Consider the following 21,011-nt stretch of genomic DNA (forward strand, 5'->3'; position numbering starts at 1 on the left):
AATTTAATACAATTCAATATTCAAATGATAATAACTTCCCAATCACTCTTCTTCCTCTCGACCAAGTGATAGCCTATTGCATCCTGTGATTTATAGTGTGAGATCGCTTTTTCACCTGTCCTTGTTTTCTACTCATCTGTATCTCTCCTATCCCGCCAATTCCTTCTCTCCTTCCGACTTCCCTCCTAAATGTTTCTCCTTGACTGCTCCTTCTCCAATTTCTCCTCTTCGACTGCTTTTCCTCCTTCTCCTTGACTCTGCACTCCACTATCCTTCGATTCACAATTTAATTCTCCACTAGTCTTTATTTCGTCTCTCTCCTAGAGACTCGGAACTAAACCACACCGGAAATCTGTCCCCTAAAAGCTTCCTGTGAAAACACAAGGACGTTAGCATATTTCCTTAGCCATCCCGTCTCACACTAAACCAACAATCAATCATCAGATAAAGACTATTACATTTTTCGGTCATGCATTCATGCACATCGAAATACCCATATGCTCTTGTATGGTAAACACGTCGTAATAAAAGAACGGTATCAACAACTTATCATACAGTCATCAATAAAATTGCGTCACATCCGAATATATATTCTTAATCTCATTATACTGAACAATAGCACAGCAATCAGACGCATCTCTTTACATTACACTCCCACAAGTGTACACAAATATTCAAATATCCATATGAACTAATTTTACACACTGAAACCATTTTCCAAAATTACAATTCAATTTAACAGTTGCAAAATCTAGAATATCACATGAATAAACGGGTTTAGTTCATAGCAAGTGCAAAAAGCTTCTTTTCGTGCCCGCAAAATAAAATTCTCCAAAAAGTGAGCATTTTTGTTCAGTCTATATATTGAATAAAAATCCAGTAATGGAATGTTTATTGGGGTTAATTCTTGAAACAGTCACTAGGAAATACAACTCGACTGTTCTTGAGGCATAATTTACAAAAGTGTGTGGTATACAAAAGGAAATGTGTCCGGCCTATCCAAAATTTACAGTTTTAATTTTTGTAATTATGATTGTATGTCCAATCCAAACTCAGATTGTGTGAAAAGCTTGTCTCTATTCACGTATTATTGTTCATTATAATTGCCTACCTGTTGATAATCTTTGGTTTAGGCTAATTCATCTAACAATAATGTTTTTTAATGAATGCCGATTTACATTAAACATTTATTTTTCTCTAATATTTCCTATGGAAAGTTAAACACAGGGCTGTATATAGTTTTTATTTATTTAGTTTGCTTTATTGCATTGTTGTATTGTGCTGATATGTTTTGTATCATGAAAATATTAACTAATATTATAAACAGGATAAAATAATAATAAAATCACAAATGAAAATGTTTATGCGGGGGTGGGGGTGGATGATACAACAGCCTGAGCTATGAGTAGCCTTAACATCTTTTAAAGTTGTTTTTTTTTTAAATGTGTGTGTGTGTGTGTGTGTGTGTGTGTGTGAGTGTGTGGTCTTACTCTTCTAACAGAAAACAATCACATCTGTAGAAGATACATGTAAACAAAATTGTTAATCTTTTCAACTACTACATTAATTTTATATCCAGATGTATCAAGCAAGTTTGGTACTGTATTGTAGCGGTAGCAATACAATTTAGCTGGTTACTGGCAGCGGTAGCAATGTTATTCAATATTTTATATTTACATAGTTGCTATCAAAAGACTATGATGTTTTATAAATGAAGTACCTTACAATCAATCATCTGATCTGTAGTTTAAATATCGCTTCATATATGGATGAATACGATTTTAAATAATAAAATAAACGTAGTTTCCAGTTTGATATCTGTGGAAATAAAGAATCTCCTAATTGTAAGGAAATGTTCTTTATGTTTAGATATAGAAAATATATTTCATACTGTTAGAATTTATTTTCTTATATAATGAAATAAGTTCGTATTTTTGTAGCATATCGCTATGCTACAGTACATGCTTTTCATGTGATATCATTGTTTCAAGTCATTTGCCTCTTGCTGTTGTATTAGAAATGAAGATTTAAAATGAAATTGGAAATCATATTTATGGTATGTACGCTGTATCAATGACATACCACGAGATGTAAACATTGTTCATTTAAAGGAAACGAGGCTTGCTAAGTTTCCTTTAATGAAATATTTATACAACGATTCATGATAGAATGCTGAAAAAATATTATGAAAAATTTAGAATCGTTGGTTTACGGATATATGTCAAGAAAAATGGGTCTATTGTTATGAGTAATCGAATGATTATTATCGAGTCGTAAAATGAAGCAACATTGTATCGGAAAAAAGTTAAAAACATATTGCACTGGACAACAAATTTTTACAAAAGTCATGTTACTGAAATAAAATTAGTCAATTCTTATCAATTTTTATGTGCTGAACACGAATATGACAGTCAAATTGCAAAATTGGCTCTAGTTTTTTTGTAATCTGCAAGAAATTAATGTTTACATAACGAAATGCATTCCAATAGTAAAAGGTCAACTGTAATAGCCTACCTATAAAAAATCAAGTCATTGACTACATCTTAGATTTCTTCGCCTGTCTCTTGTACAGCTGTTCGGGAGCATCTCTGAGGAGTGTCCAGCAGTAGTCAGCCAGCATTGTAGTGGACCATTTTCCCTGGTATCTTTGTTCCATTGTTGCGATATCTTGATGAAAACGTTCGCCGTGTTCATCACTAACAATACCACAGTTGCTAGGAAAGAAATCCAAATGGGAATGAAGGAAGTGAATCTTTAGAGACATATTGCAGCCAAGTTTCTTATACTTCATCAACATGTCTTCTACTAGTTCCTTATAGTTTTCTGCCCTAACATTTCCGAGGAAGTTTGTAGAAACTAGGCGAAAAGCATTCCATGCTTGTTTCGCGTCACCTTCCAGCAAGTTGTTGAACCGGTCATCTTTGAAAAGCTCTCGAATCTGAGGACCCACAAAAACTCCCTCTTTAATCTTTGCTTCGCTGAGTCGAGGGAATTTTTCATGCAGGTATCGGAATGCTGGCAAAGTCCGGTCAATGGCTTTCACGAAGTTCTTCATCAAACCTAGTTTGATGTGAATGGGTGGTAGCAAGATTTTCTGAGCCTCAACCAGAGCTGGGTGTTGGATATTCTTCTCTCCAATGGCTACATTCTGCCTGTGAGTCCATTCCTTCCTCATGTAGTGCATTTCCCTTGCTCGGCTATCCCACTCGCATAAGAAACACATGTATTTTGTATATCCTTGCTGCAGTCCCATTAAAAGGGCAACTACCTTCAAATCACCACAGAGGTGCCAGCTGTACTTGTTATACTCAATGGAATTCAGTAGCTGCCTTAAGTTATCGTATGTCTCTTTCATGTGGACAACATACGCTACTGGAATAGATGGAAGAATGTTTCCATTGTGCAAAAGCACAGCCTTGAGACTCAGTTTCGAAGAGTCCACAAATAGTCTCCATTCTTGTGGGTCATGAGTGATTTTTAAAGCATTCATGAGGCCCTCAATATCGGAACAGAATATCAGATTACTTTCCTTTCTGAAGAAAGGCTCCAATTGCTGGTGGCGCTTTCGATATGCAGTAATTGTGACATCTTCTTCTAGAAGATTCCATTGTTGGAGTCTTGATCCTAGCAATTCTGCCTTGTTCTTTGATAAGTCCAAATCACGAATCAGGTCATTTAGTTCTTCCTGTGTTATTCTGTGTGGGGTTGATGATGCACCACAGTGAAAATCTGGATCACTGCATGCTGATGGACCAGGAGAAGAACAGGTCGACTCACCTTTGTCTTCGTCAGATGAATCAAGAGAATATTCCGCTGGAGGTTCTGGAATAGGAAGTCCCTCACCATGTGGAACTGGTCTCAATGCAGACGGAATGTTTGGGTAGACTATTCTTGACTTCTTTCGCTTCGTTATTCCGCCGGAAAGAGGAGGAACCAAGCAGAAGTAACAGTCATTTAGGTGGTTGCTTGGCTCTCTCCACACCATTGGGACTGCAAACGGCATTGATGACCTTTTGCAATTCAACCACTGTGAAAGCTGTGTTGTACATGTAGCACAGCATATATGCGGAGCCCAAGGCTTGTCTTGGTCACCAACCTTGCATCCGAAGTAAAGATGATATGCCTTCTTCACTTGAGAATTGATACTTTTCTTCTGGTTGGCAAATGTCACTTCCCCACAAATATAGCAAAAATTGTCCGCGGTATTAACACACTTTCGAGGCATTACTGTTCTTTATTGTACGTAAATGGATAAAATAATAAGTTTTATGTAACAGTAGCTTGAACTGTCTCGCACAACGTCTAAAATATTTTAAATGCTGAACCTATCTGATTGGGCTTTATATAGTACACTGCTTACGTCAGCTTCAGCAGCCGCCTGGCATTAGTATAATAGGCCTACACATGTATAGTACACTGCTGACGTCAACTTACTTCAGCAGCCGCATGGCATTAGTATTGCGTTGCATCAGAAAATGATGCAATCAACTGTGGATGATGTGAGCATGATGGTATTATGCAATGTTACATCATTATTCCGGATGTTGCTGCAGTCCTACTGGAGAAATTTACACAGTGAAACATAGAAAATGAGGTATATGAATATCTTCAAAACGAGAGCCAATACAAATTTTTCACGGTTATATTCGTGTTCGGCACACCAAAATACTACAGATTAGGGCCTTTTCAAGTCAGTAATGATTTCACTGTTGACCAGTGTTGCCATTCCTAAACCTCTAAAATATGAAAATATATATTTTGGAAAGTAATTTAAAGCTGTAAATAATTCTAAGGAAAACTTTTTTGTATTACCAGATGAAGACAGATTAGAATTTAACTAAATATTTGTAAATGTTTAATTAACTAAAAATATCGTGTTTAATGACTAAATAAAGGGCTGTTTCATGACTAAATAAAGGGCTGTTTCATGACTAAATAAAGGGCTGTTTCATGACTAAATAAAGGGCTGTTTCATGACTAAATAAAGGGCTGTTTAATGACTAAATAAAGGGCTGTTTCATGACTAAATAGTCATATTTAATATTGAATGAACTACCAGACGTACAAGAAAGCTTTATAGCAAATAAAATTAGGCCGTTGTGCTAACTAATACCAAATTTCTTTACCATGATAAAAAAATTTAAAAATAAATGCTGCAATTTATTTATTGATGTATTTGAAATAGTCATAATTGCCTGTAAACCCATTTAGGATATTCTGACATTTATGCTTGTGTGTGTAGTAAGGGCCGAACGCCTACCGAAAAGTTGGAATTTGCCGCCTTGTGCTTATTAATATTTACATTTCTCCTTGTTATTTCAATAGGCCACTCCTCCTCAGGATGCAAAAAGGTATTCTCAGGTATTTTGTTTATTACACCAAAGCTTACATCAAACTCTAAGGAAATGTTAAATGTGGTTAGAAAGTTTTAACCATAATGTATTTGTATCACAGAGATACAGCTCAGTGGAATATGTACTTGACGGAAAAGCACTAGAGGAAAAGAACATCATGAAAAGATCGGTCCTGACAATAGGTCTCACCGACGTTTAAATCATGAATGTAAAAACTGTACTTTTGTTAACGCTATTCTGGCAAATAATTAAGGAAAAAAAAAGAGTTAAAATAATGATTGAATCAAATTGACTCAAACTATTCCGTTGTGATGTTTTAATGCAGTTATTATGGATAATAAAAACGACGAACAGAAGTGCAGTCAAGAATATCCACTAAGGACATCCGAACTTTTACTATGCTATGAAGAAGGCCGAGGACGTTCCGATTTGCAAACACTATACAATATATCATGTGACTGTGCCGTGTGTGAAATGTCCTTAATAATGTTGAGATTAAAGTCTTAGAACTAAAAATATAGCAAAACTCTTTCTTTTATTTCGTTTGTAATAAAATTAAGCAATAAATGTATGACGAAGTAGATAAGTATGCTTCTATATACTGGTGTTAGAAAAAATATTTCACATTGATCTCCATCAACCGGTTCTGTTCCAGCCCCTTTCAAACTATAGCAGTTATCAATAACATCCCAAGAATAACCGTGATAAGTTTCACGCTCCTCTCTTTCAGCATAACATTGGTCGTTATGTTGAAAAAATTGCATGGACCTCATTTTTCACCACATAGAGGTGGGGGAGAGGGACTTTATGATACTTTGGTACTAATGCATACTGTTATGTGGAATTACATCTGAAAGAGAGACAGATATAAGGTAAAACTGTGTGCACAATTTAGAGAATATTGGTATACCTATTGCATGTGCTGCGTCTGAAATCATTTTTCTGTAAAACTCAAGCCCCTTTGCAAAGTAAAAAAAGAACCGTAATGTGGAACCAAATCAATATTTAGGTACACACAATTAGAGGGGAATAACTTTTTAAAAAAACAACACCATGTGCTGTTGGAACATCCTCAGCCTTTTATACTAGTTCAAAAAAGAAATATATGTTGTAATTCTCCACCCGTTGAGAAGCATATTCAGAACTACTTTTTCAGAAGGAACAATGTGATGGTGGAAAGAGACAAAAATCATGCTGGGAACAACATCGGCTTTTTCTGTTACAAAACAAGTGGTGTATTCGGTCGGAGGAGAATTACAAAACCTATCAAGTATGTGTATTACTGCAACGACTTCGGCGGTTATTTGTCGACTTAACGAAAATGGCCGAGTAGCGAATGACAAATGTGGCGAAATTCAGTATATCGGGAACATTGTCGATTGCGGAAAAACAAGCGATTGCGAAAAACAAAGCAATCGAGAAATTATGCAGTACAAAAGAGGTCAAATGCAAAACTTTGGTAAAGTTCTATTATTCTTCACGTTTACTTTAAATTAAAGAAGTTTGTTGCACACAGCAATTTTCCTCTAAGTTTCATATACTTTTCCCGTTTTGTGCCTTTCTTTAGCTGTTCAAGCACAACTATTTCTTGTTGTGAACTCATTTTATATGACTTTGGTAATATAGAATCGCCATATGTAATGATTTCAAATTATATTGAAATTGTCTCTCGTGGCAAAACGTCTGGTTTTATATTTTTAAGAAATGAAATTATCGAAATTTCCATGACAGACTATTGTTTGTTGGAGCAGTGATGACTGGTACGATCAGCGAAATACCTCAAACATGCCAAATACTTTGATATTGTTAGCAGTTCAAATTAACTCTTTATACCAAATGGTAATGGAGAATATTTAGTCTTCAAAAGTTAAAATGGTATAAGTTAAAATGACCTGTTTAGTATTTTAATCTCGCGATGTGTTGAGATTGGAAATTAGAACACTAATTGCTGGACTGTATTGTTATCTTAATTACTGCTTGCATTGATTCGCTAGCAGTAAGTGCCAAATATATTTTGACAGGAATACAATAATAACACACAAACACGCACACATATCACATCTTTGAATACTCAAATTACATGCATTTATTTGATCCTATATTCGAAAAGCAGGACAGCATGATTGAGGCGGAAAATCGGCTATCCCTATGTTACCTTCGCTTGTTGAAACGATAATTACTTTTTGTCGAAGCGCAACGAGACAACGATCTTCAGTTTAAATTACAAAATATCGATGATTTTGAACCGCGGAGAAGAAACATCTACAGAAAATTGCAGAACAGCACATTTACACACAAGAATGAGATGACGTTTTGAAAAAGTGCCTGTATGAACAGATGGATGAAAAATTCGAAATTTTGGAATTGTTGCGACGGAAAACAAAATGTTCGACAAAATCGAGTGACTTATCCTACATACGCGAAGGAAATACAATTCAGCTTGAGAGCAAAGGATTTAAAATTGTACGTGTCCCATGACATGTGATCATTTCATATCTGCCAGATTTTCGACAATTGAAAGGATTCGTTAATTGCTTTGGATGAATAATAGTTTCAAAAGGTGAGCACATTTTGTTGCTGGAATAACCATCTTAAATCATCTATCTCCGCCGAACACTGGTTCAATAATGCTGTATGCAGATAGATAGATAGATAGATAGATAGATAGATAAATAGATAAATAGATATATAGATAGATAGATGTTAGGGGGTGGGTGTCTTCGCTTTCCAGAAGAAAAACGCCCTCCATGATACAGGAAGACAAACTAGACAGACCGTGCTGAGAAGTTTGGATGGATAAACAAAGTATACAGGTAAATTACATTATCGATTTGTAATTTACGAAGAAAAAGGATGTGTTTGTTTTTTACCTGTTGCTAACATACTCTAAGCTTAAACAGATGGAATGTGCTTTGTGCGGTATTTCTATAGATATTTGCCATTAGGGTTTTTCAATACAGAGGTAAAAAGCAAGCCAACAACCATATGTAATTTGAGAAAATTGCTATATTCATATCCTCTGCACCAGGGAGGGGTCATTATATTTAACCTTTGACCACCAATTACGAACAATACCCTTAGAAATGGTAGAGAATCGTCGATCTTTCAGAGAGAGAGAGAGAGAGAGACACAGAGAGAGAGAGAGAGGTTGCGTGGGAAAAGAGAGCAGGCGGATTTGATTTTTTCTTGCTGCAGGCTTGTACATTTATTTCATGCAGGGTAAAGTCAACTGAAATCCTTAAAATAATATTGGCTTATTCAACTAGGCAAACCGTAAAACATTTACGGTAGCACATCTCTTGTACTCTTTCAAATAAATTAATCCAGAAAATATTTAGCAATTTCAGCAACAATTCAGTTTCTCTCAATTTGTCCTGTATATGCGTCAGAACTACTCTCCAGACCCTTACCACCCACCCACTCACCTATTTTGAAAAGTCTAAGTTCAGTGACTCCTTGTCCTAGATTCTTGACTAGTACTAGCAGTCTTTGGACGGAATAACATTAGATATTTAACTGTGTTCCAGGCTTCCTCTCTCTCTCTCTCTCTCTCTCTCTCTCTCGTTCATTCGAAATTTTTTTCTCAAGTATTTTGACAAGTGTGTTTAGGTATACAGGAAGTTTGTGTTGGACAAGTTTTGGACATCTGTCCAAAAGCAATCCATTACTCATGTGCCCAACATGTGTGTAGAAGTATTCGATAAGATCACTTTATTACGCTTATGCAGAATTTGGTTACACAGAAATTGTACTGGTGAATGGCTTGGCACTTTTTCATTATCACCATATTATTATTATTATTATTATTATTATTTACAGGATGACACTGGCCAAGAACTATATATTTCCAATAGTGTGGACAAGTATGTTCTACCCACTGCACTCCAATCCAAACTATCTTCGTCTGAAAGAGCCCTGTCCTTCTACAAGGGTTTGTTCATTTATATATAAGTTTTCCTCTGTGTAAAAGGCATTAAAATGTAAAATTTTCACATGAAAAGAAGTAAAATATATTTTGGTTCTTACCAATAAGAGAGGATATGATCTGTCTTGAATCTGATACTTCAACGTGTCATACAGTTGGAAAGTAAATGTTATCTTTTTTAACATTAAGTCCAGATATCTTCTCATGCCGTTACACTTTTTTCCAGGATAGACCGTGATTAGTGTATTGATACTTTCTATCCAAGTGAATCATTTACGCAATTGTGGTGAGGTGAATATATATATACTACCACTGATAGATTACGGCTGTACCATATGGGGAAATACATCAAATTATAATCTGTCCAGAACTGATAGACTCCAGAAAAGGGCAGCCCGAATAATACTGAAACTTCCTGTTATGACTCCCTCAAATGTTTTGTTTTCACGTCTGAAATGGCTACCTATACAAAAACGTATTCTTTATTTTAAAGGAATCATGACATACAAGTCTTTAAACGGTTTTTCTGCAGATTATATCTCTAACATAATTGAACTAAGATCATCAAATACTGAGCGTAATCTCCGATCGACGACAAACAACGATCTCCAGATTCCTTGGTCGAAAACCAATTATTACAAAAGCTCATTTTCTGTATCAGCACCTACTGTATGGAATTCTTTACCAATGAGGATACGTAATTCAACATCCCTTGCTTCTTTTAAATTATCATTAAAGAAATTCTTTCTAGACCAGCTGGAATGATATATTAAAAGCTCTGAATAGAAAACTTTAAAATCATATCCATAATTGATATATATTTGTATGTTTCCCAGTATAGTCACACATAGTCATTTATGTCAAATATGTACGAATGAGTGTGCGACGATACATGGTTATGTGCATGAACTTCTATTTTTATTATTTTATTACAAAAACTGAGGACCACGTGGCAGATGGGTCAGCCATGAGCAAATGTGTTATCCTCGTTAAAGATAGTTTATTATTATTATTATTATTATTATTATTATATATATATATATATATATATATATATATATATATATATATATATATATATATATATATATATATATATATATATATATACAGATAGATGACAGGATGTAACAAAGAAACACATAAAAAGTGTCAGTATTATGAAACAAAGAAGAACATGCGTAAATCGATGATATCGATCTGTTAATAATACAATTGCTGAAGCGCATTAGGTCTTAATAGATTCGTATTTGTCTCGTGTACTACATTTGTTATTTTTCTCACAATGTGTTTATTAGCATATCATTGTAGCCACGCCTTGTAATCTATGTGTACCAGTTAATTAGTTAATTCGCTTTGAATACCAAGTAAATATTCAGACCATTTCCAACGGAATGGATAGATACTGTGTAATAATTACAGTTGCATAAAAGCTGAAAATTGTAGGGAAGATTTTCGCTGGTCAGAACATAACCATACGATCAGAGCCAGTTGCCTTTGTTTCTGTATAAACTGTACGGATAACATTTTTATATTTCTATAAATAGAGTAACATGCAAAGTAACTAATGTAAACACTGAATCGGCATGCATGCACACTGCACGCCTTTAAAAAAGATGGAGGGTTTATATTTTATTAAGAAAACTGAATAAACTGATTTGAAAAAATCAAATAACACCCGTATTTCTTTTTCTGAAGATAAATAATTCTTTGACTAGATTTGAACACAGAAAACTGGTAAATTCCAAATTTGCCAACAACATTGGAGCTACAGCACTTTTACTGCGACTTGTTACATATGAATTTAAAACTATAGGTAATGGTATATAGGGATGGGGAAGGGTCAAAGACTAACATTATAGCAATTGGACTCGCAGTCATACGATGTAAGACGCCGATAGTTACGATGTGTGGGTGAGTGGGAGATAGATCCCGTTACTCCTACATTTTAACGTTCAGGGGCTGTGTCTTGCACTGTTTGACTAATGTCCCCCCCCCATCACGATATCCATTCACCTGTCGTCTTAATTTCATTTGAAAGTAGACCATATTGTTAATGACAACAAAAATAAATTTAAAGAAACGAAAGTTAGTTACTCACGTGTCTAGAAAATAACGATTCCGCCAAGTCACAATGAACTCATGAAAACATCAAATCCAGGAGTTATTCGCATGTCAAACAAAACATCACATCTATGTATTGAATATTGAACTTCTACTCTGATCACATACGACGATTTTGATAAAATGTTACGACCATGCCGTGGAATGTTAAAAACATTAGATCGCCTATCATGGGTAGAATTTGTTTAATACTGACGAAGCTATTACAGTACAGATGGAGAATCCCTTCTTCTATAAATAGCTACGTAGCAGATGTCCTCAACAAGAATTCATACATAAAAAATGGCTCTAGAACTGATAGAAAATATCTTTATAAAAATAATAATAACAGAATAAAAAAAATTATATATCACTACAATAATAAGAGTTTAATGCTGTCTTTGTCTGAGTTTATCGTGGTATAAGCGGTCAGTTGCCGACTCACACAAATTACATAATGTCTTTCGGGCGTTATTTGCTGCGTGTTTCGGTAACTGATAGTTAATGTAACGTAATGTATACGTACATGTATTAGTCCAGTTCACAGTAAGGTCGTACGAGTTATTACCCTTTTTACTGTTGTGCTCTACTTTTGAAAACATAGAATGGTGCAAAAGGTGCTAGAGCGGAGTGATTAAAGGTATGACGGTACCAATTGTTTTTCAATAGACCTCAATGCTAATGTTTTGTTAAATAAATATACTTTCTATCCTACCTCAGCATGCATTTCACACACTGCCATAGAGAACAATGTTAGACTGTCAATTTGACAAGGACAAAACCAGGTACTCCATTGAATTTAAGAGTTATCTAGTCACAACAGACACGTTTTCAGCCATGTGTACCACATTTTTAAAAAAATCATAAAATAATACAAAGTATGATCTAGATATGAATTAAGATAATCTCACATGTTGCCATAAAGCTCAGAGTGTTTTAAAACCTAACAGAAAATACAACTCTTGCATAATGCACCAATCACAGCTAGTGTTGTTATTTCTGAATACAATGTTCCCTACATCTTAAGCTCCGCCCACCTGAGGTTGTACACGTGGTACCGTTTTATCTTAATGTTTTGATCACAGCCGTGTCTTATGTATTGAATTGGTCCTAGAAAGACGTCACATGGTACCAGAAGGATGACAACTTCGCCTACATCATCAATACTTTTTCTGCCGAAACTGGAACTTCGGAGAAATATGTCTGCGAACTGGAAAAGATTCAAAAGAGTCTGGATGAACAATGATGTAGATACGGAGCTGGCAGAGAAAGCGCCAAAACTGAGAATAGCCACTCTCCTTACGTGTTTAGGGCCAGATGCCATAGTACTGTTCGATGCCTTCACATTTGAGAATGATGGAGACAAAGATAAACCTGACAAAGTGTTTGACAAATTTGAAAAGTACTGTACATGCGAAACAAACGAAACCTATGAACGGTACAATTTCAACTGTGGACAACAGGAAGCAGGCGAAAGCATTGATGCCTACGTCGCTGCGCTAAGGTCACTAGCACAAACGTGTAATTATGGTGATTTAGAGGACAGTCTGTTGCGAGATAGAATGATAATTGGAATAACAGACAACAACACCAGGAGTAAACTGTTACAAGACAAGACGTAAGAACCAGCATATACATTTTTCGAGGACCCCCCCCCCCCCCCCCCCCGCAAGAACAGATGAAAGCTATGTATCAGGAAGAAGTGTCGGCATTAATTCAAAGGAAGAGTCATAAAAGCAAAGTCAGCTGCAAAGAGAGTGTGACTACTGCGGAAAAAAACACGAAGCAAGGAAAGAGGCTAGCTAGGCCGTAATGAAAATGTGTGCAAATTGTGGGTTAAAGAACCATTCTGCAGTAACGTGCAGGCAGAAAACTCCAAAATGGAAAGCACTTAAAAAGAAATACAATCCGAAAGAAGGGGTAAAAGTTATAGATGATGATTAAAGTCCTGGCAGTGATAATGATGAATTTGTGTTGACAGTCGAAGAAATGAATGGGATAGAAACATACCCAATGAAATATTGTGCCAAAATGACTTTAGGTGAGAGGCAGATACATTTCCAGTCAGACTGTGGCTCAACCATTAACATAATCTCCGAAACAGATTACACTGGACAACAAATTTTTACAAAAGTCACGTTACTGAAATAAAATTAGTCAATTCTTATCAATTTTTATGTGCTGAACACGAATATGACAGTCAAATTGCAAAATTGGCTCTAGTTTTTTTGTAATCTGCAAGAAATTAATGTTTACATAACGAAATGCATTCCAATAGTAAAAGGTCAACTGTAATAGCCTACCTATAAAAAATCAAGTCATTGACTACATCTTAGATTTCTTCGCCTGTCTCTTGTACAGCTGTTCGGGAGCATCTCTGAGGAGTGTCCAGCAGTAGTCAGCCAGCATTGTAGTGGACCATTTTCCCTGGTATCTTTGTTCCATTGTTGCGATATCTTGATGAAAACGTTCGCCGTGTTCATCACTAACAATACCACAGTTGCTAGGAAAGAAATCCAAATGGGAATGAAGGAAGTGAATCTTTAGAGACATATTGCAGCCAAGTTTCTTATACTTCATCAACATGTCTTCTACTAGTTCCTTATAGTTTTCTGCCCTAACATTTCCGAGGAAGTTTGTAGAAACTAGGCGAAAAGCATTCCATGCTTGTTTCGCGTCACCTTCCAGCAAGTTGTTGAACCGGTCATCTTTGAAAAGCTCTCGAATCTGAGGACCCACAAAAACTCCCTCTTTAATCTTTGCTTCGCTGAGTCGAGGGAATTTTTCATGCAGGTATCGGAATGCTGGCAAAGTCCGGTCAATGGCTTTCACGAAGTTCTTCATCAAACCTAGTTTGATGTGAAGGGGTGGTAGCAAGATTTTCTGAGCCTCAACCAGAGCTGGGTGTTGGATATTCTTCTCTCCAATGGCTACATTCTGCCTGTGAGTCCATTCCTTCCTCATGTAGTGCATTTCCCTTGCTCGGCTATCCCACTCGCATAAGAAACACATGTATTTTGTCTATCCTTGCTGCAGTCCCATTAAAAGGGCAACTACCTTCAAATCACCACAGAGGTGCCAGCTGTACTTGTTATACTCAATGGAATTCAGTAGCTGCCTTAAGTTATCGTATGTCTCTTTCATGTGGACAGCATACGCTACTGGAATAGATGGAAGAATGTTTCCATTGTGCAAAAGCACAGCCTTGAGACTCAGTTTCGAAGAGTCCACAAATAGTCTCCATTCTTGTGGGTCATGAGTGATTTTTAAAGCATTCATGAGGCCCTCAATATCGGAACAGAATATCAGATTACTTTCCTTTCTGAAGAAAGGCTCCAATTGCTGGTGGCGCTTTCGATATGCAGTAATTGTGACATCTTCTTCTAGAAGATTCCATTGTTGGAGTCTTGATCCTAGCAATTCTGCCTTGTTCTTTGATAAGTCCAAATCACGAATCAGGTCATTTAGTTCTTCCTGTGTTATTCTGTGTGGGGTTGATGATGCACCACAGTGAAAATCTGGATCACTGCATGCTGATGGACCAGGAGAAGAACAGGTCGACTCACCTTTGTCTTCGTCAGATGAATCAAGAGAATATTCTGCTGGAGGTTCTGGAATAGGAAGTCCCTCACCATGTGGAACTGGTCTCAATGCAGACGGAATGTTTGGGTAGACTATTCTCGACTTCTCTCGCTTCGTTATTCCGCCGGAAAGAGGAGGAACCAAGCAGAAGTAACAGTCATTTAGGTGGTTGCTTGGCTCTCTCCACACCATTGGGACTGCAAACGGCATTGATGACCTTTTGCAATTCAACCACTGTGAAAGCTGTGTTGTACATGTAGCACAGCATATATGCGGAGCCCAAGGCTTGTCTTGGTCACCAACCTTGCATCCGAAGTAAAGATGATATGCCTTCTTCACTTGAGAATTGATACTTTTCTTCTGGTTGGCAAATGTCACTTCCCCACAAATATAGCAAAAATTGTCCGCGGTATTAACACACTTTCGAGGCATTACTGTTCTTTATTGTACGTAAATGGATAAAATAATAAGTTTTATGTAACAGTAGCTTGAACTGTCTCGCACAACGTCTAAAATATTTTAAATGCTGAACCTATCTGATTGGGCTTTATATAGTACACTGCTTACGTCAGCTTCAGCAGCCGCCTGGCATTAGTATAATAGGCCTACACATGTATAGTACACTGCTGACGTCAACTTACTTCAGCAGCCGCATGGCATTAGTATTGCATTGCATCAGAAAATGATGCAATCAACTGTGGATGATGTGAGCATGATGGTATTATGCAATGTTACATCATTATTCCGGATGTTGCTGCAGTCCTACTGGAGAAATTTACACAGTGAAACATAGAAAATGAGGTATATGAATATCTTCAAAACGAGAGCCAATACAAATTTTTCACGGTTATATTCGTGTTCGGCACACCAAAATACTACAGATTAGGGCCTTTTCAAGTCAGTAATGATTTCACTGTTGACCAGTGTTATAAAACAGTATGCCAAGATGACAAACTGAAGTATATGGAAAAGAATAACGTGACACTTGTTATGTATAACAACAGTGAAACAATAGCCTTGGATATATTAAAATTACACATTACAAATCCAAAGAATAAGAAAGTTTTACATCTTAGAGTTTGTAATTGTACAAGAGAAGGCAAGACTCCTACTTGGAGTCTAAGCAGTGCATAAAATGAAACTTATTACTGTACATAAAGAACACATAATGGCAGTAGAGACAACACAAAACCTCATACAAGAATATGAAGACATATTCAGTGGAGAATGTCTCTTGGAAGTAGAACTCCATGTTGATCTGACAGAACAAGTCGAACCAGTAAAACTGCCAGTGAAGAAAATTCCATTTTAGCTAAGCCGAAGTTGAGGGCAGAAATTCAACGACTGGTGAAACTTGGAATATTGACTCCGGAGAAAGAACCAACATATTGGATTTCTAGCATGATGGTGGTTATGAAGTATAACAAGAAAATACGGTTGTGCATTGACCCACAACCTTTAAATAAAGTCTTTAAGATAAATCATTACCCAATTCCAACAATAGAAGTTGTTCTGCCAGACCTGAGCAGTGCGAGATGTTTACTGTTGTTGATTAAAAAGTGGGTTTAGGCATGTTAAGTTAGATGAGGAATCTAACAAAGTTACCACATTTGGAACGCCGTGGGGACGATACAGGTGGAGGTGAATGCTATTTGGTATATCACCAGCGTCAAAAGAATTTCAGAGGAGAATTGAAAGCAATTCATGATGTTATTCTAGTTTGGGGAATTGGAGAAGATGATGCTAAGGCCACAGCTGATCATGACAGAAAGCTTCGAGAATTTTTAGAGATATGTTGCAGGAAGAATGTTAAATTGAACAAAGGATAAGATGAAATTGAGGCAGAAGGAAGTCACATTCATGGGACATATGATCTCTGCAGAAGCGTCACAGGAAAGTGCCATATCTATGTTGCTGGTAAACAAAATGAAACAAAAAAATATACTAAAATAGGAGTGCACTGGAGTTAAAAAATCACACACTGGAGATGTTGTTAGGGTTAAACCCATTGACAAACATGGTACATGGCCCAATGCATACGTAGTGGGAATAGTTGACATTCGCTCTTACAAGATTCGGACAGAAGATGGTAGTGTGTATCGCAGGAACAGAAAGCATATGCGAGCTACAAATGAAAATTTCATAGACCCTGATATTCAGGACCTACAACCGACATCCGCGGTTTCGCGAACACCAGATAGACTCATGCCGTCTGAAACATGCAAAAACAGAAACAGAAATTCATGTACCACAAGAAATTGAAAACACCAATAGTGGTGCAAAGATTATATCTCGGAGCAAGACTTGCCCGAAGATGAGTAGACAACAAGCGTTGAATAATAATTGTCGATCTCCAGACAACTATCAGCCATCTAGAGGGAGAAGTGTTAAGAAACATGTGTATTTGAAAAACTAGATCACCTAAATATGAATGTATGTTAATTCCCAGGACATTGATGAAGATTTAAAATAAGAGTAGATAAAATTGATTTAAGACAGACATACCTTTAAATAATTCATTTTAGCAAATCATTTGCTAGTGATACCTAGGAAAGCTGACCGTTCCAATATTAAAGAATAATTTCATTTGTCTCATTATTGATTCTGCATGCATACAGCTGAGAATTCTAGTCAGAATTTATTAGTAGTAAATTTAAAACTCCTGATGGAAAGTGTGCAAAGTAAAACAAAGGATATTTACATTAACATTATGTGCCAGCGAGCAAGTCAATGGAGAAAATATATTTTAAGAAGTGATATGTAACGTCAAGCATCATCATCATCAGTCTCTTGACCTAGCGTGGTCATCGAGTGGCTGTGCTGCTGAACATCTGACCAGTTCCCTCCACTTGTCTCGATTACGTGCCAATGCCTGTGTCTCTGCAAAACCTTTCCTGGTCCATTCTGTGATGTTGTCAGTCCACATTTTTCTTTATCTAAATCTACTTCTGCCACCCTGGACGCTGCGCTGCAGGACTGTTGTGGATAGACTGTTGGCTCAAGTGACATGACCATACCATTTCAGCTTTCTCTTTTTGATGGTGGTGAGGAGGTCTTCATATTGGCCTACTTTGCGCCTGATGGTGTTACGCACTTCTTCATTTGTGATGTGGTCCATGTAAGAGATGCCATGGATGGTTCTGTAGCATCTCATTTCAAGTGCCTGGATTCTTCGTTGTAATTCTCTTGTCAGGGTCCAGGCCTCACATGAATACAAAATGAATGAGATGACTAGTGCTCGCAATAATCTGATTTTAGTTTTCAGACAGATATTCTTGTCTTTCCAGATGGGTCTTAGCTTTGTCATAGCTGCCGTTGTTTGTGCTGCTCTTGACAAAATATCTGCTCTTGATCCCTCTTCGGTGATTATGGAACCAAGATATTTTAACTGGCTCACTGTTTCCAGTTCCTGTCCCCTGATTTGAATCTTGGCTGAGGTTTGTTTGCCACTATTTGTCATCAGCTTTGTCTTCTCAGCACTTAATTATTTTTCATCCAGGTTCTTCACTAAGGTGGTAAGCTCGTCTTCACTGCCTGCCAGCCCATCAACGTCGTCTGCAAAGCGGAGGTTGATGATATTACGCCCTCCAATGGTGACTGTCCCACAGTGGTTTTTCGGGGCTTCACTCATGATGCGCTCTAAGTAGATGTTGAAAATCGTGGGTGACAGGAGACAGCCTTGACGTACCCCGACCGTTGCCTGGAACCAGTCCCCCACAGAACCTTGGGCAATTACTGCACTTGTAGCCTTGGCGTACAGCTGCTTGATGGTATTGGTCAACATTTGACTCATGTTGTACTTTTTCATTTTGGCCCACAATGCCTCATGCCACACTCTGTCAAAAGCCGTTTTGAAATCTATGAACAAATGATAGATGTTTTGTTGGTGTTGCGAGTACTTTTCCCACAGAACCCTGATATTGAATATTTGTTATGTTGTGCTTCTTCCACTCCGGAACCCGTTCTGTGGTTCAGCGTTTATTTCGTCTGCTTGTGGTTTCAGTCTGTTCAAGATGATCTTCAGCCTCACCTTGCTACCATGGCTGATCAAACTGATAGTTCTGTAATTTTGACACAGCTGGAAATTGCCTTTTTAGGGAGTGTTATAATCAGTGACTGGGTCCACTGTGCTGGGCATTCACCTGTATGACAGATTTTGTTGCAGAATGTTGTTAGTAGCTCTATCACTGATGCCCCCCCCCTTCTTGATACGTTCAGCTGGGATGCTGTTTACTCCAACTGCTTTCGAATTCTTCAGAGCTTTTATTGCTGACTCCACCTGTTTTTTAAAAATGGGGACATCATCATCATTTGAGGAGTTTGGAACCTCAAACACCTCTGGGTCTCCTGTGGACTGATGGTTGTATAGTTCTTTGCAATACTCAGTCCATCTTTCTGCAATGTCACTCGCTTCTGTGAGGCATTTTCCATTTTCGTCTTGAATGGTACCGACTCTTGGTTGCTTCTGTCTGGTGAGGTCTTTCACAATTAGGAATGCCTTTTTGCTGTTATTGTTTATCAGACTGCTCTCTTTTTCTGTGCACTTTTGTCCAATCCAATCTTCTTTTGCTTTCTTCAAGTTTTTTTCCTGATATTCTTGTTTATTTCTTGGTACTCCATCGCACTTGTTGTGTGTCGGGTGTTTTTGAAATCTCTTCGGGCATCACACAACTTCAGAATCTCTTCTGTAACCCAGTGTTTTTTCTTTGGGCGATGGAGGCTAATGATGTCCTTGGCAGCTGCTGTCATGACTATGTTGAAAGTGTCTGTCATCACTTTAACATCACCATCCATCACAAGGAGTGGAACGAATTTTCCTCCAATTGTGGCTTGCAATGACTTGCAGATGTTAGGGTCCTTCAGTTGTTCAAGGTTGAATTTGAGCCTGATGTTCTTTGTCTTGTTAATTTTCTTCAGCCTCACTCAGAAGTACATAATCACGAGGTCGGAATCACTCCGAACATAAGCACCTGGGAACGTCCTTGTTTTTGCTCTATTGATGCCAGATCGGTAACGGTTTTGAACCAGTATCTAGTTGATCTGGTTGTGATGGGTGCCATTTAGTGTGAGCCATGTCCAGCATCGTGAAGCTTTATGTTGGCTCAGGGTGTTGGCTAGTACCAAGTTGTTGTAGCTTGCGAACTCGAGCAGCCATCTCCCCCTTTCATTGGTAAGCTCATTGCAAGAAGCTCCACAATGATCTTCCCAGTCTTTTAGAGCATCTTTGCCAACTTTTGGCATTCCAGTCTTTATACTGACCATCATTAGTATACCCTGGAGTTAGTTGTAAAACTCTCTATTTCTTCATCATCATGGTCGGTATTTGGTTAATTGTGATGTTAAAGGGAGGTGCATTCAGACGAATGGAAAATGTTCTGCCAGATATGTGGCTTTGTTTACAAGGAAGCCTACTCCATTTATGGACTTGTCAAACTCTCCACTATAGTAGAATATATGGCCATCTTCAGTTTGGTGTTCTCCTAGGGATTTCCATCTGACTTCTCAGAGTCCCAGAATGTGGCATGTGTAGTGTTCCAGCTCATGAGTCAACTCTTGGAGACTTCCAATTTGCGCCAGAGTTCTGATGTTCCAGGTGGCTATGGCGATGCTGTCTCGCGCTCTGATTTTATGCAAAGTACCAGTAGCACACTTGTCACCTCCGTCCTGGTGGACAACGGCAGGGGCGGTCCTTGTTGACCCGGGCGACGACCGATCTGGTATGGTTAGTTCATATTTGTCCAGCATTATCAGTGTCTTGGGCAAAAGTCGTCTGGCCGAGCCCATGACTCTCCAGACCAAGGAGTTGCCAGGAGAGAATGTAGTACATCGTCCAGCTGCCTTAGGGTCTCCACTCCGGATTTTCTTATAGGGTTTACTCCCTTAGTCTTTGGCTAACCAAAACCGACCTGCAAGACAGCATGAGACTCGTGGCTGGGCGGGTGCATCCATTTCCCGAGCAGATAAAGCATCTGCACGTCATGAATACGTACATGTAATAGTCCAGTGCACAGTAAGGTAGTATGAGTTATTTCCCTTTTTACTGTTAT

At 37.6% G+C, this 21,011-nt stretch overlaps 1 protein-coding gene across 2 annotated transcripts in view; it reads left to right on the top strand.

Moving 5' to 3' along the window:
• The first annotated feature begins 7,532 nt into the window (after positions 1-7,532).
• Positions 7,533-21,011, top strand: part of LOC149789217 (uncharacterized) — a 32,900-nt gene continuing 19,421 nt past the window's right edge. For both annotated transcript variants that reach the window (XM_089975394.1, XM_089975395.1), the window contains exons 1-2: positions 7,533-8,167; positions 9,174-9,285. In XM_089975394.1, the coding sequence (XP_089831520.1) occupies positions 9,175-9,285 (111 nt within the window). In that variant the 5' untranslated portion in view covers positions 7,533-8,167; position 9,174. The remainder of the gene's footprint in view (positions 8,168-9,173; positions 9,286-21,011) is intronic.

The sequence above is a fragment of the Sinohyriopsis cumingii genome, chromosome 11 (genome assembly GCF_028554795.1).
Source record: "Sinohyriopsis cumingii isolate HCF-2022 chromosome 11, ASM2855479v2, whole genome shotgun sequence".
Taxonomy (NCBI): Eukaryota; Metazoa; Mollusca; class Bivalvia; order Unionida; family Unionidae; genus Sinohyriopsis; species Sinohyriopsis cumingii.